Genomic DNA, 15,943 nt, shown 5'->3' on the forward strand with positions numbered 1-15,943 from the left:
TTAGGTTTTTACCAAACCTTGCCAGGTCAGCATTACATAAAAATCTGCAGGATTCTGGTATTGAGACGAGTCCAGATGACATGAAGAAACTAGAAGAAAAGGATTACACGTGTAAGCTTGTGCTATCTCTTGTCCTGCTCTTCATGAATGTTACTGAGATGGTTGAGCATACAAAGGTGTATTAATTGTCCTCAAAATTACATTTAGTTTGTTCCAGTTATATCCTTTTAAATATGTTCTATCAGAATGCAGTACTGCTCTCAGTGTGTTGCTACTTCTGTATTGTCTGCTGTATTCCCAGCTCATGGAATGTTGTTCTTCATGACGTTTAAGTGCTTCTATAAGATCCATGGCCTCAGGCCTTCTTGGACCTTGCCATCACCCCATCACCCCCCTTTTTTTTCTCCCTCTGCCCCCCATCACTGGTAACTCCTCTCCTGTATAGTTACAGCTTCAGTTTGATCTTAATGTTTCTCTGTTCTGTTTTTTACCATTGCTTGTTTTTCTCCACTGTTAAATTCAAGCTTTTTCTCATTGCGACTCCTGTGGAAGTCTTGTGTTATGTTTTGCTTTCATTCTGGAACACATTTCTTTGTTAGTTTCCTTTTTATTCTCTTTAAATTGCTGTGGTTGTTACGTGTCACCTTTATTGAGCAGGTCTTTGTTTCTTAACCTCATCCAACTTGTACTTGTTTGCAGTAGCTTTCAGTGCTACACACATATTGCTGCTGCTGCCACTTTTCTCACTTCTCATTCCTGCATGACCCCTGCTCTTCATGCTAGCTCTTTATCTTTTTATATCTTCTGTCAGGCAGCACAGTTTGAACAATTTGTGATTTTCCATTCACTAAACTTTTCCTTTACTCTGCTTCACCAGTGTTCACTCTGCTGTCATTCTTCTGTATGTTTATGCTCAGTTTTGTAAGGTATTTGACTTCTGTGTTTTTACTGTTAGGTCTTTGCAGTAGTGAAAGCATCTTTGGTTTTAATTTATATGGATTCTGTTTCTATAGATTCTATTATGCGTACATACAAAAATATATATGTAAATACAGATATATTCATGTATCTGTTATATAAAGTATAATATGTATTTGCATATACACATGCAGCCATCCATGTATTATTATCTGTATTTGCATTTTTGTATGTATAACAACTATATATATAAAATAATTTGAACTCATGCTAGTTGTGTGATGTGATCTGCTTACTGTTCTGGTTTTTTTTATCTGGACACATCCCTTGAATTTTCTTCATGTTTCTTTGTTTCATTCCTCAAAGATAGAACAATATATAATAATAGGTGAACAACTGAAAGCATCTGTCTAGAAATCCAGCTATTTTCACTTTTTTACAGCATACCAGTTTAAGAAATCAGCGGCAAAAAATTACTACTATTTTTATTTTTTACACTTAGTTGTTACTTTCCTAAAGACAGAATTTATGGTTCTTTTGATGAAAAACGTTTTTCTAATGCACTTTCTCTCTCAGAGCTGTAGCCAAAGGTTATTTCAACAAGTGCAAATTTGGCCAGTTTTCACCAAAATATTAAACGTGTCCATGTTCTGGCATTAACCCATTTGAGCAAAAATGCAATGCTGAAAGGGAGTATCAACAGTGACTCTGTACTCAGTTGAGCACCCACACAGGCACTCGCTCACTCCTCTCCACACCTACTCCCTAGTGGGACAGGGAGAGAGAACACGGAGAATGAGAGTGAGAAAACTTGTGGGTTGAGGAAATGTAGCTTAATGATATTAGTGATATTTCAGTAATAAAATGAAAGTATGAAATTAAGCCAAGGCAGTGATCACAACTTCTAGTGTTTCTTATGGTACTTTTCCCAGATCACATATTCATCTTTTATTTTAATAGACTTCTTGACAATTTTAAAGAGAATTCAAATTCCTGATAATGCAACGTCTTGTTAATGGATACTCTTCCAAGCAGTCTCTTTCTTTAGGTAGAAAGCATTTACTGCAACCCACAGCCTTGTTAAAATTTGTAAATAATAACTTGCAAGTGTTGGGGGCTGATTGCATGTCTGCTAGGAGGATGCTGTAGGTAATGCATTTGTTTGTTTCCTGAAAAATGTTTAGGTGAAATCAACGATGGAATTCTGAAGATAGGGTCTGTGACTATCCCAATTTATAACTCAGCTGAGAAAATGAAAGTGCCTGATGTTTTGTTTTATGAAAATGCACAAGTAAGTATGGACCTCTGGCTTCTGAGATACAGAAAGATTGTTAAATGTGTACTAATGTGCATGCTCATATATAGTAAATAGTGTACTAACTGAACTTTAAGGGTATATTTCTGAAGTAGTTTCTTTAGGCTAAAATTTTTCTCACAGGATTTGGTGCTCTTTTCAGCTGTGTCTTCACCATCCCTTTGTGAAGAGATTGTAACAATATTGGTGAACAGTCATAAAATATGAAGTAACAGTGACTGAAACTGAAATGTATTTAGAATGATTTATCAGATGTTGCGTTGAGTGATTTTTTTGTTTTGTTTATTTCTATTTTTTTGCTGCTGCTGGACTGGTCCACTCTTAGGGCTGGATTATCAATTCTATCCTGTGTTTTACACACTTGTCACATGAAGTTGTACCTGCCTTTTATTAGAGTTAACACTGCATGTTTGAAAAGCAAGGTGAAGAATAATTAGTTCATTAGTTAATAGTTAATGGGATATTAAATATTTATTTTATCACTAATTGATTAGTCATTAGTGTCCTTAGTGTTAATTAGTGAAGAGTAAGAGTAATTATTGAACACAGGAAAAGGAATAGGCTTGGTGACTGTGGGTTTTTTGGGTTTTGTTTTCCCCCACCCCTTTTGTAGAGATAGGTGTTCTGCAGTTCCTTCTCCATCTGGTGTGGAAGTCGCAAAACTGTCACACAAGGGTATCCTTACCAAAAGAATTACCTTCTGAGTTACCTTTAGAATATTTTGCTCCTGAAAGGCAACACTGAAGTGTGGTCTTGTGAAATGTTTTTCTTTTAGGGACCTGGTGTGGGTTTGCTTACTTTTCCTTTCCTATTCCTTTTTCCTCGTTTGCTTGCAATTTCTCCACGGAAAGACTGTGCTACATGGTATCACCTGCTGAAGGTGATGACAGGCCATGCAAGGGCAACAGATGACAGACTCCTTCATCTTTCCCACTAACATTTCATGTGAGATTTTGTTTTGTGTGGTCGTTTCAGTAAAGTACTTAGTTTGTGTCTGTTGGAAATGAAATCCTGAGTCTTGCTAGGACTTAGATCTGTGTTGCTTTTTCTGCCTTCTTACTTACCACTTCAGAGAACTGCACACAACTTGTGTTCAGATATTATGCATCTGTTTTATTTAGGCAACATCTGTTAAAAATGCTGCAGAGAATGGCCTGCTCTGTTATCTGTCCCTGGTAGCTATGCACTCTGAATACTGAAGGAAACAACAACCAAATACCAGTCAGGATAGCTGTTCCCATTTCTAAATGAATTCTACATTCTACTTTTATTTTCTGTATTGCTATTTTGTAGTTTGGTCGTTCAAGTGCTGCAATGGTCATTTAGCAAAACCTGCTGGACAACAAATTTGATTTATGTGTCTAGTGCAATACTTTCAGTTATCTAAAAATGGCAGAAATAAACTGAACTGAAACAGAGAAAAAGATATACCCTTAGCCCTTTGCAGTGCTGTGCAATGTAATGAAATACATAGCTTTTGCTTCTCTGTTTGGTTTTGAAGCACTTCATGTTCCAGTGGAATTTGGCATTGATGTGGAACATTGCTGTTGGTCCGCAACAAGTGGCACAGGGATGGAAATAATTTTTAGGTAGTGTGCCAAATGCCACTTTCAGGCCAGGCTTTGGGAAACATAGGTTCATAAAGTTGACAAATATTGATGTGTCTACTTACAAATCCTTTGTGTAAATAAATAATCTGAAATGTCTGTGCATCCTAGTATGGCGCTAATTTAGGTCCTGGTGGGGAAAAAAAAAGTATCAGTACATAGTATCTCTTGTGGGTAAGCTGTTCTGCAGGGTAACTGTAATGTACACATATTTGTGCAATTCAGGATAAAAAACCAAAGTAATCAGAGGGATGTATTCATGGCCTAACAATAAAATAAAAAATGTAATCGGTGTGTGTGGTAAAACTGACTTCCTGGAATTTATGCTATATCTGGTCAAAGTTACTCGCATCAGTTATAAATTTCCAGTGTGTACACATGCCAGAAAATATAGTAATTTGCCTTGCAGTCCTCTCCTTAAGTTGTGTATTGAATATTCAGTAGTCTTTTGACATGCTTGGTTAGGATTTTGTGGTATTAAGCTGTGTTTACAAGAGTTTCTTCCCCACCCCCAGCCTCTGTTCTGGAGAGATTTGGAAACTTAAAATATCTTTCACACAGTTAGAAACTGAGCATTTCTATGCTCTAGAAATTATAGGCAAGCTACTGATTTTATTTTTTTTATTTACTCAAGTGCTAGACATAAGATGATAAAAATATTTGTTTATCTAAAGGCAAGCATTCATCTCAAGTAGATTGTCTGACCTACTTACAGATGACCTATTTTTACTAGATACAGTGGAGAAATATACATGACTATTGCAAGTAGTCGTCTGCATTGCCACATTATCCTTAAATCCCTTTGATCCTTTTAAACAAATTATTTGTGAGGAGCAAGTTAAGGTGAAATTCTGTACAGTGTGTGTTACCTTTTATGATACTGGATATATGTAAAATACACCTCAAATACTTTGGCTTCAATTAGGCAGTCTAATGTAGAAGTTGTGGGACAAGTAATAAACCCTTTTAGACTTGAGCTTACATGTCCTTGTCTTTGTTTTCCTTGAAAATAAAGTTTGATTAGAATAGAAAATTTTATTTGTCATTAAGCTAGACCTGGTGTTTAACCTTCAATAAAAGTGTATAATTTACATATTCATGTCAGATGCCTTTTATACCCTCTATTTTGTTTCTGTAAAGTTCTACCAGGATACATTTTGCTTCCTGTCAGTACAATTGCTGGAAAATTGTCAGACACATATTAAGGAAAGTTTTTACACTCTGGGTGACAAGCATTCAACTAGGCTAAAAGGAAATGCATGAAGAGTGATTATGGAGAATTGAATATATTCAGGGAAATCGGATGCCTACAATCAGTTGGAGCAGAGGAAGTACACAAGGAGAGTTAGTATTTTTGTTTCATTGTTTTAGTCACAGTATAGATTACCTCTGCTACTACTGGCTGAGGCACCCTTGCTATGAAATAAATAGCTGTAAGTGTAAAGTTCAAAATGTTTTGGCCCCAAATCCTGAAAGTAAAGTTCCTGTTGTACTACTGTCATTAGTGAATGCGTACACTTGAGAGTATAAAAACAAGGCTGAAAATTGTGATTTTGTTTCTCTAGCACATGATGGTAATGGAAGATATGCTCAAGGACTTTCTGCTGGGAGAACATCTTCTTTTAGTTGGCAATCAGGTGAGTTAAACATCTCTTACAATGCATGGAACAAACTCATTATTTAATAATGAAATTACATCTCTGGTTTGCTTCATGAAATTGTGTTCATTTGTAATACTGAGGTATTTGACCTATTTTTTGATCCTTTATCTACTAGTGTCCATGGGTTTTTGGGCACGTATCTGTGGAAAATGTAAATGTGTTTTTTACATTGGTATCAAGGGTAAAAGTTGAAACATCAGTAGTTACATGTAACACCATTACCATTAAAATCTTCAGTTAATAGCTTTGGTTTTCCATGACTATCAAGCCTCTCCTTTAAAATCTCCAGTAGTTGATAAGAGATGTACACATAGGCATTAGCTGAATCTTATTTATTGATAGCAAAATAAGAATTTTCTCTAAAAGAGATACAGATTCACTTTGTTCTTTGGCTAGTATCTTTGTTGATGGAGACTGTATTGGTGACATCTTGGGGACTGTTGTGTTCTTTTAGTTGGTCATTGCTGTTTTGGGACACCTTCTAACAGTTTATAGGCTCCTCAGGATGAGTTAATGGGCAGATGTTCTCCAATTGCGTATGTTTGTAGTCATTGTTTTTCAGAACCATCTTAAACTCTTACTGGAACTGTTAGGTGATTTGAACAGAATTACACACTTGGCCAGTTAGCTCTGAAAAAAACCTTTTGTTATTATTTCTGTGTTTGAAGTGTTCAGGAATGTTATACTTCTCAAGCTGCTGGGTTGGTTTTTCCTTCTTAAAGTAATCTCCCTTTTAGTTTAGGTTTCCCTTAGCATGGATACAACAATTTTCTAGCAGATGTTTCTCTTTATGTTTTGCAATAGCCTTTGGAAAAAACCTCAACACAAAACAGTAATGGTCTAACCTACGTGGCAGGGAATATAAAATACCAATTCTTATATAATGTGCTTGTATTAAAATTGCAGTGTACAGTTATATACAGTCTCATCTATTTAGAGTCCTTGTTAAGAGCTTGAGTTCACGAAGATGATGTATTTGAAGCCTCTGCAGACTTTTGCTGGATGTTGCCAGCTTCTCCCAAAAGGTTTCATCTGTTCATAAATAGAAGTTGATCCATTTCATAAATGAAATAAGATCTATTTATTCTATTTCATGAACAGTGCTCTCTCTGCCAGCTTCTAAGTTGGTATTGAAAATGTTATATGTAGTACAGATTGCCTGCAGAACCTGCTGTCAGGGAATGGCAACAGTGGGCTGCTCCACAGGGGAGTGGAGTCGGAGACAGTGTCCTTAATGTCAAGGTTCACAGTTTCGCAGTGTCCAAGCAGGAAGAGCAGGTCTGGGGACAGCAGCCATGGTCAGCCAAGTGCCCAGTGGCTGCTGGAACAGGTGCATGCTGATGAAGCAGGTCTGAGATCAAGCTGGGAAGTCAAGTCAGCAGATCCAGGCTGGGATCAGCAAGGTACAGGGCCAGGCACAGCATTGTTGCAGTGTGGGTTGGGAAGAAACTGGGGGAAGGGCCCGAGTATAAATGCAGCTCCCAAGCCATGGTGGGCAGAGGGGACCCCAGTGAGGTAGCAACACCATGTCAAAGCTGACCTTCAACACAGGCAAGTAAAACCGTAGGTGGGGGCAAAAGCCTCCAGAGCCCGGTGGTACACTTGGGGACCAAACACATGCTTCATATGTTCTACCAATTTGGCAAAAAATTTTGAAGACTATGTGAGTATGATTTTTAGGGTAATAAAGTATTTTCCAAGCAATAGTATGCTCATGTTTAATAATTTAATGTGTGCCACATTTTCTCCAAGCTTATGAAACTCTTAAGTTGAAGACAGTGTTAAAAGATTTAACTGGGTGGAAGTATTGGAACATACTGCTTTGATTCTAGATGTCAGCTGAGCTGTACTGTTAAGTTGGAAAATCAGTTGATTTGCTATGTTTTCTCTTTGGCATATCAGTAGTACTTACTATTGCTGACATACTTCTGAGTACTTCCAGGTTTACTCTTTGCTAATTTGTTCCACTGTTTTTTATGTGTGACTAAGAAAAGGCTAAGTGGCCTCTTCTTTGTGAAATGCTGTTTTCAAATTTGAGCACTGTATTTGCCATTCTGCAGTCTTTTAGGACCACACCAATCATCCTTGATTTCTCAGGGATCATCACTAACCACTTAGTTGGCTAGTTCCTTAAATATATTAGTGTAAATTTCTGCAGCGTGTGATGAATCCTGTTCGAGTACTTAAAAATCAACCATAATACAGCAAAATGCTTTCATGCTATATTTGCAGATACCTTTCTATTAAAGATATTAAGAGTTTTCATTTCATCCTCTTTTTTTTTTTTTTGTAAAGCAAATTATTAAAAAGTAGGATTTTTACTGTTCAGTTACTTTACAGTTCAGTCTGTAATAGTCAGAGGTAGGGCTTTATTATTGCTTGATACATGTATTGGTGTGTGCCTCATTTCACATTTGGAAGATACAGATAATGTTTTTGTGTGGAGACACAAAGTGCTGTTTTGAGTCCCTTTCTGTTGTACTTGTTGGTGAATGAGTAAATTGTGAAAACTCATCTTTTGCTTTTTAATCTCTTTCCAGAATTTCCAGTTTCTCTTTTGTCTTCTTCACTGTAGTGTTTTTCACTGGCAACTTTATGGCTGTTTCTAAGTATTTGGTACTGGCTGGCCTACCCTTTAAAATGAGATACTTGTGTTACTGGTATCCACCCTGCTTTTATGGTAAATTACTTAATAAGGAAGAGCTACTTTTTTTTTTTTTTTTTTTTTTTAAAGACAAAGAAAAGACAAAAAAATGCAATATTTCTTCTCTTCAACAATTATTATTAAGGCTTAATGGATCCTGGCATTCCACATATTGTTCTGGCTTTCCTATTGCTTATGTTCTCTTTTCAACAAAATCTACAAAGTTGATAATCAATAAGAATAATCAGAAATGCCATTCAATTACTGGTTAAATAACTGCTGAATACAGAAGACATTTAAATTTTGTCCTGCTTCATTTGATGATGTGGATATTTGGATTATACTTCTTGTTCAGAATTGCTCCCCCTCTCCTTCCCCATGAACAAGGAAAGCACTTTGCAGTGATAAAACAAGCCTGTTCCCGAATAGCTTGTAGTCTAACTAGATGATGTATAGAGAAGGAAAAATCGGAAAGAAACATGAAGTAGAATAAGAACAAACAATTCCATAAACGTGCTAAATATTGTTTTAAATAATTTGAAAGAAGACCATGATAAAATCTCTGGTAGCACTTAGTAAAAATGTTGATGTGAGCCCACAGTAAATAGACTATCACAAATACATTGAAAGAACTTAGAAATGTAATGGCCTTTTGACACGTTTGATAATTTATTTCTCTGATAAAAGAATGTAATTTCATCCTTTCTGCTGCCTTTCTTTGTGAGATCAACTTAAACAAACTCTTGGGCTCCCGCTAGGAGTTTATCTTTTTCTTCAAGAATTTAGTAGGACAGATGATTGAGTCTTTCTTAAAAATATCTAAATGGACATGCTTGAATAGATTTTTTTCTTCTAAGATAATATTCTTCTTACCTCATTGTGAAATTGAATTAAGTAGATACAGAGAGTGTAATTATATCAGTCACCAGAAAACTTGAAATAGCAAACGCTTGGTGTTTTAACTTTTCTAGAAATAAAGGACTTTGTTTTCCTGCCTAAACTTGTATAAAAATGGACAGCTTCCTCTGCAAGGAAAGAATGTACTATCCTAAACCAGGGGTCCTCAAACTTCTTAACCAGGGCGCCGGCGCGGATGCAGTGGCGGGCAGCCATCTGCGGCTGCTTGGTTTCCCCCCTCAACCCCCGGCGGGGGGGGGAGGGCGGGGGCGGTCTGTAAATACCGGGGGCCGGATTGAGGACCCTGGGGGGCTGTATCCGGCTTGCGGGGGCCATAGTTTGAGGACCCTTGTCCTAAACCAATTTTTTATTATGATTATGAACTGGAAAAAACTGAGCTCCAAATGAGCTAAATTGGGCAAATACTATAATATATTTTTCCTAAGGAATTCTGTGTGACAGTTGTGGAAAACTTGGAATATATTTCTCTTTTACTTGCTACAGTCGTAACAGTATGTACACGAATGAGAATAGGCATGCTCTTCAAATGTCTCTCTGCTTACAGTATTGCTTTCTGCCTTTACAAATGATACTGGAGAACCAGAATGAAAAAAAGAATCAATGAATTGATTTTTCTTTCGGATGTTTCTTCCCACAGATTCTTTCTATTATAAATTTTTATATGCTTCTCTCCATTGAACCACAACGGTCTTACCTCGCTGGAAATGTGAAGATTGTATTTAGCCTGACAGGGCTCTGGGTTGAAGGTTGTACTTAAAATCAGAGAAAGGAATAAACTCTACAAGCTGATCTAGATGTGTAGTCAGAGATGTATCCAAAGCATTCTATTAATGACTTCTAAGAACAAATAAACTTAATTCCCTGATAGGTTGAAGTTTCGTTATTTTACCATCACCATAAGTTTTGCATGCCCTGGGTGATAAACTCATAATAAAATAATGAGGTATTAGACCACAGAACGCTTACCATTGTGATCAGTAAACATATAGATCGCAGCTGGGTCAAGACTTAAATCACCACTGCTTTTGTGCAACTCTTTTTCTCTGTTACTAACAACCAAGTGAGGTAACAGTGATGGGGTCTATTGCAGCAGTCCTCTCGGTAGCAACGTCTAGTGTCTGCTGGTGACACATCTTCTGCAGTTATTACACTGTATCATTCACATTTGTTCTAAGCAAGGCATGATGGTCTTAATAACATCTAGAGTGTTTGAGAGAGTTCTGTATTGGTGCTATTTTTTGCTCTGGTGATAACAGCACATTTTTGTTAAAATGTACTGGTTTTATTATTAAAATGTACTAGTTTTATTATTGTACTCTCGTATAAAAATAGCAGCCTCAATCAAAACACATGCATTCTTGCAAATGTTTTTATTGGCAGAAACAGGCAAGCAGTGGGCATGGAAGGTGTTTCAGTGGCAGACCCAGTGTTAGAAACCATACATTAGCGAAAGTGGTTTCATTTTCTTATTTTTCGTTGTTCAGCCATAAGTTTCTGTGATAGTGACATTATCAATATAACTTTCTACGAAGTCAGAAACTGAGAACGCTGACATGAGGGTTCTGTATGCTGAAATTTAATGAAAAGACAAGAATGTCTTTCATTCCTTAATAATAAAGTTTTAAAATTAATTACAAAACAATATTTCCTAAGGTGAAAAGTGATAAACTGCTTTTTCCACCAGGTTCAAAATTTGTTTCCTTCTTCTGTAATGAAACAGGTGCTCTGCTATGCAGGATGGCTATGTGCTGAAATTGGAAAGGTGTAATTGCAGTGTCCCAGCTGACGGGCAGTGCTGAAGAGCACAACATGGCAATATCTTTAACTGCCTAAGTATGACCTGCAAATCATTTAAAAGAAAATAGAAATGAGGCAGCATGGTATAGGATTGGTTGTTTTTTTCCCAATAGTGTTTTTTTTCTAAGAGGCAAATTAATTATTTCAAAAATGTAGGACCAGTTCTTTTGGAATAAAAATTTATTGACTGTAGTTGGGCTGTGCAGGGGAGAAATTTGTCCCACTACTGTAAGAGCTGCATCCTGAATTGCAAAATGCCTCCTGGGACCTGTAACAACCTTGTTTATATTTGAAACTGTAGTTACTGCTAGAAGATTAAGTCATTTTATCCTTGGTAACAAGTGTTTACAATGTCAGTAAGGAGAATTTTTAACTAAGGGACTATCTTGCCTCCTAACTGCGTAATTTCCTTTTTCTTATTTATTAGTGGAGATATTTACTTCCTGGTTTTCTACTTCAGTTGTCCCATATGTTTGATGGAATAAAAATTGTCTAATATTTGATTTCTGAAATATTTTTATTAGTTCAGCTGAAACACCAACACAGATGTTCTTTTCTCTCTAATTAGCATATGTTTATATTTCTATTAAATTAAGTAACTGAAATAGTGTGTATATAAATAACATACAGCTAGTGTTAATGGCAAACTGGTTTGTCCTCTGAATATTACCTTTGACTGCAATAATTGCAAATGACATGAGATTATGTTCTGAATCCAGTCCAAATTCACTTATTCAGCACATTCATATGAAAGATAGTTCTGACTCTTTCTGCTTGAATAGTTGACTGCTAGCTGTGTGGGTGGCCAGAAGATCCAGCTTGATCCTTGGCACTGGTATAGGTTCAGGGGAAAGAAGGGTGACTTCATTGCCATTTTGGTGATTTCTTGTTTCTGAGGTGCCAGTAACACATTTCAGAGGGGGTTTTTTGGTTTGTTGTTTTGGTTTTTTTTTTCCAAAATGCAATACCATTTTCCATGTTTCTTGTTCACCTGAAGAAGACTGTATTCTTTGTCCCATGAAGGTGGGGTGAATTTGGAATAAACCTACTTTTCTTGGCCTTATGTTAATGAGCATTATTTAAAGAATGAACTCATCCAAGCTCTTTTTTGCAATTTTTTAATGGTGCTAAAGAGCCTTCTGAATAGCTTTGGTCTCTTCCTTCCATTCTATTATATCGTGCCTTCTCAATGGAGTAACTGAGACAAAGAGAAGTGGTAACTTGTCATGAAGTAGGAATGTGGAGGGATGGAATCAAAAAGCTTTGACTCAAACTTTGCTCCAGCTACTGTTGGCAGCCAAGGATTTTATGTGGTACACCACAGTCTCTATGAAGGCACATAATGTACTCTCTGAAGGAGTTCAGTCTAGAAATTGGGCAATGTTAACGTGTTTATAATAACTAAAATCTGGTGGGAATGCCTTTTGGCTTTTGAATGCTCCATGCACTTTCTAAAACATGTATCATGTTCTGAAATCAAGTTATACTTAAAATGAAATAAAAGGGGTGTGTGGAGTCTGGTGAGATGCATGAACACAAGAAAGGGTGAGATGTCGTCATGGCACAGCTCCCATTGACTTCACTGTGTTACTTTGGTAACTGCACTCTTTCCCTTCTTCCACAGTGGTCTTCCACCGTGCTTCTGTCCTCTGAGCATTCTCTCAGAAGTAATGCACACTCGTCTTAATACCCTCGGTGATAACAGCATGGATAGAAATACACAAAAGCAGCTATTTGGTCCTCTTTCTATTGGAATGGGAGAGGGAGTAAAAAAATCTAGCAGTCTTACTTTATAGTTGGGAAAACATGCTTTTCAGGCATAATTTTAATAATCTATTATAAACATAAAAACCACATGCGCTTTCCATTAATGCACATGAAAACCAGTTTTTTTATTACAGTAAGCTTTTTGTTTGATAGTATGTTTTACATTGATTCAATATGATGATCTCTTTCTTCATCTTTGTACTTGCTGCAGCTGGCTGGAGTCACACTCTGCAGCAAAAAGGATATGCAGGCTTCTTGGGATTCATACAGAAACTGTTAGCAGACATCTCCCCAGTCATCTTTAGCTCTCTTAGGAAAAGTAAAGGAAGCTGCTCTCAGCACGGGTGTTTTGTGCTTGACATTAGGAGTATTCCAGTTTATCCACCCATTTATGATTTTAAGTATTTGACTGGAGTAGTAGGAACATATGGGAAGGGAATAAAACTGTGTGCGCTACTAGAGGATTCTTACCCTGTTGCTGGTTACTTTTGATGCTTCTGATGCAGTTCCTGAAGTTGCATGTTGCCCCCCAAATGGGTATGTTCTTTGAGTTCCTGGAAAGATCTGTTAGCACAATTTCATCCCCTGTTTCAAAGCAGTAGAGAACTGTGTTTCCAGTGACAATTTTCAGAAATGACTGGTAATAGATATTGTGTATTGCAGCTTCTTACTACACGTATGTTTAAAGCCGTAAATTCTTCTGAGGATTGAGATGGAAGAAGGTTCATGAGGAAGGCGTGTGGCAGAGCAGTAGCTTCAGTTGGCTTTCGTGTGCTGGAGTCGAGTCTGCAGTAGTCTAGGTAGTTCTATTTTTGCCAGCTCTGCAGTATTTTTTCCTCTGCTTCCATGGTGAGAAATCTCCTTTCATGATTTCAACTACTATACATGTGTGCACGATTCACCATTCTCATAAATGTAGTCAGATGAGAGACTGTGGTCCCATTTTTAGAAGCTTAAACAGTTTGTAATTCTGCAGCTGGCAGTTACCATCCTTCAGCTAGAACTTGTAGTCATAAATGTCATAACTCACAGATCTGAATGCTCCTATTCTGTTTCAATGCCAAGTGAAACAGATTAGTGAGTCTCAAGCTGGTTTAATCTAATATCTTTAGTTTTCTGTGGGCTATATTTATCTGCTTTGCTTCACACTGGTATGGACTACTAGATGTATTCATGGAGGCAGAGCGAGAATCTCAGTAGAGGGACAGTGTCTTGTCAGACAGCTTTTGGCTGGATTACAACTGAACTTCTCTTTCTACTAATTCTTTTTCTTTTGCAACCCTTGGCAATCTCCCTGTCATTCTGAGCTCCCAAGTCTGCAGCCACATCCTTGCAGGAGGGATAAGGATTTCTGCATCTGAACTGTCATCTTGGTCTGCATCTACATTAGCATTTTAGACCAGATCAGGAATGTACTTTTGAAGGGAACCTCCCTTCTGCAGTTTGATGCTGTCAAGGGACATATTGACCAGGATTCTTGGAGGATGTTCTCCAGCAGGACACCTAATTTGTGCTCTTTGCTAATTCCTTCCATGGAACCAGACTAGACCTGGGCTGAAGTACCAGTTCCTGAACCACTTGTACAGGACACACCAGGGTGTTAGCAACACCTGATTCACTTCATAAATCTGCTGTTACCATTCTGCGCAGCTTGCTAAGGCAGACATCCTGCAATAGGAAAGTTATAGATCAGTTTGATCTCCGACCCAATTCTGATTCCATCTGGGCCTTTTTGGTAACTCTACTGGAATGGGATTGACAAGGCAATGCTCTAATTCCATGTGACAGTTACAGGATGTTTCCTATGACCACCAAGAATTAATTTTTTCTATTAAGCGCATAGCAACTTCCTAGCATTCACAGCCTTGCAATGCCTTTGTGAAATAAAAGGGCTGAAAAAAACTGGTAATTAGAAGGATGCATTGGCACATGTGACATAATTCTAGGGTTGCGATCCTATTCCTGGTTATTCCTGGTAAGACCAGATAAATGTTTTGCAAATATATATACATATTTTAAATGTAAGTTAAGATATATATAATTAAATAGTGTTCAGATTTCTTTGTTGTGGATTGAAATAGTATTTGCCTATAAAGGAACATGGAGAGTATTATATTGAGAAGTCATCTTTTCTTTGTTTATAACTCTTAAATGTGTAAGTCTATATTATGTCTTAATATTATATTTATTTACTGCAGGGTGTTGGGAAAAACAAGGTTGTTGACAGATTCCTTCACCTTTTAAACAGGCCCAGAGAGTATTTACAGCTGCACAGGTAAGAATGTGTTACTGTCACATACTTTGTGTTTATAATCTGATTTCCTGTGTTTTAAAACTCATGTTTCTGAAGTTTAATGTGTTCTTAGTGTTTGAACAAAGACCCTGTTATGATAGGTGGCATACAGACTGCAGGAATGTATCTGTTTTATATGCATAGTCAGTAAGCTGTCAGGTTGAGGAGGGGTACAAGAATCTCATGCAATCATGTTGCTTAACGTAAGAGGAAGTAGAAGTCAGAGTGTACTGAAGTTAAACCATGCTCCAGAAGAGAGTAATATTTTGCTGTCATTTCTGAGACATTTCCCTAAGCATGAGGTACTCTGTGACGGAAAAAATTCAAAGGTGCTTGTTTGAATATGTCATTCATTAGGCAAGAAACAGTTTAAATAGTAAAGGCTTTTTCTGTTTTTTTCCTTTGGCACTCCTACTAAACACACTTCTTTCTCACCCATAAACATTTGGATTGGAAATTATTTCTTTTTCATATGTAAGCTTAAAAATGGGCTTCAAGACAACAAACCAATTGAAAGCAATTCAAAAGCTGAAATATATCAAATTATCTGCCTGCTTTTTATGACATGAACTTGAAATCAATGAATTGAAATAAAGACTGAATACTAGAAGACTCAGTTTCAATTGAACTGCATCCTTTTTCAGCATCATTCCTAATCTTTGTCTCTCCATCTTTGACTTCCTAGTTTCATCACCCTGTCTCTTTACATAATTAATGTTTCTTAAATAGGGCTAATAAAATGTACATCTTTGATTTTTTGCCCTTTAACAAGTCTCTGTAACACTTAATTTCTCACTTTCATCCCCAGCTTTTTCTCTTCAAATGTCTTGTACTTGTATTCCTCATATTTGCATAGCTCTAGCTCATGAGTTTTCTGTTGCTGTTTTCTTTTATACTACCTCTCCTAGATATCCATCACTTTTTTGCTAAATACTGCTTTTGTGACCCGCTACTTTCAGCTTTGTGTTAACTTCCCTGCCATCTTCTCAACTTGGAGCAGCCACTTGCTCCTTCTGGATAAAA

The 15,943-nt window shown here is 37.0% G+C and overlaps 1 protein-coding gene across 1 annotated transcript in view; it reads left to right on the forward strand.

The window, feature by feature from the left end:
• The window catches only part of VWA8 (von Willebrand factor A domain containing 8), a gene marked incomplete at its 5' end in the record, with an annotated part of 184,294 nt that overhangs the window by 66,951 nt on the left and 101,400 nt on the right, over positions 1 to 15,943 (forward strand). The window contains 4 exons of the mRNA XM_080376822.1: positions 5 to 111; positions 2,103 to 2,209; positions 5,406 to 5,477; positions 14,826 to 14,902. Of these exons, the coding sequence (XP_080232948.1) occupies positions 5 to 111; positions 2,103 to 2,209; positions 5,406 to 5,477; positions 14,826 to 14,902 (363 nt within the window). The remainder of the gene's footprint in view (positions 1 to 4; positions 112 to 2,102; positions 2,210 to 5,405; positions 5,478 to 14,825; positions 14,903 to 15,943) is intronic.

The sequence above is a fragment of the Falco punctatus genome, assembly GCF_963210335.1.
Source record: "Falco punctatus genome assembly, chromosome: 2".
Classification (NCBI taxonomy): domain Eukaryota; kingdom Metazoa; phylum Chordata; class Aves; order Falconiformes; family Falconidae; genus Falco; species Falco punctatus.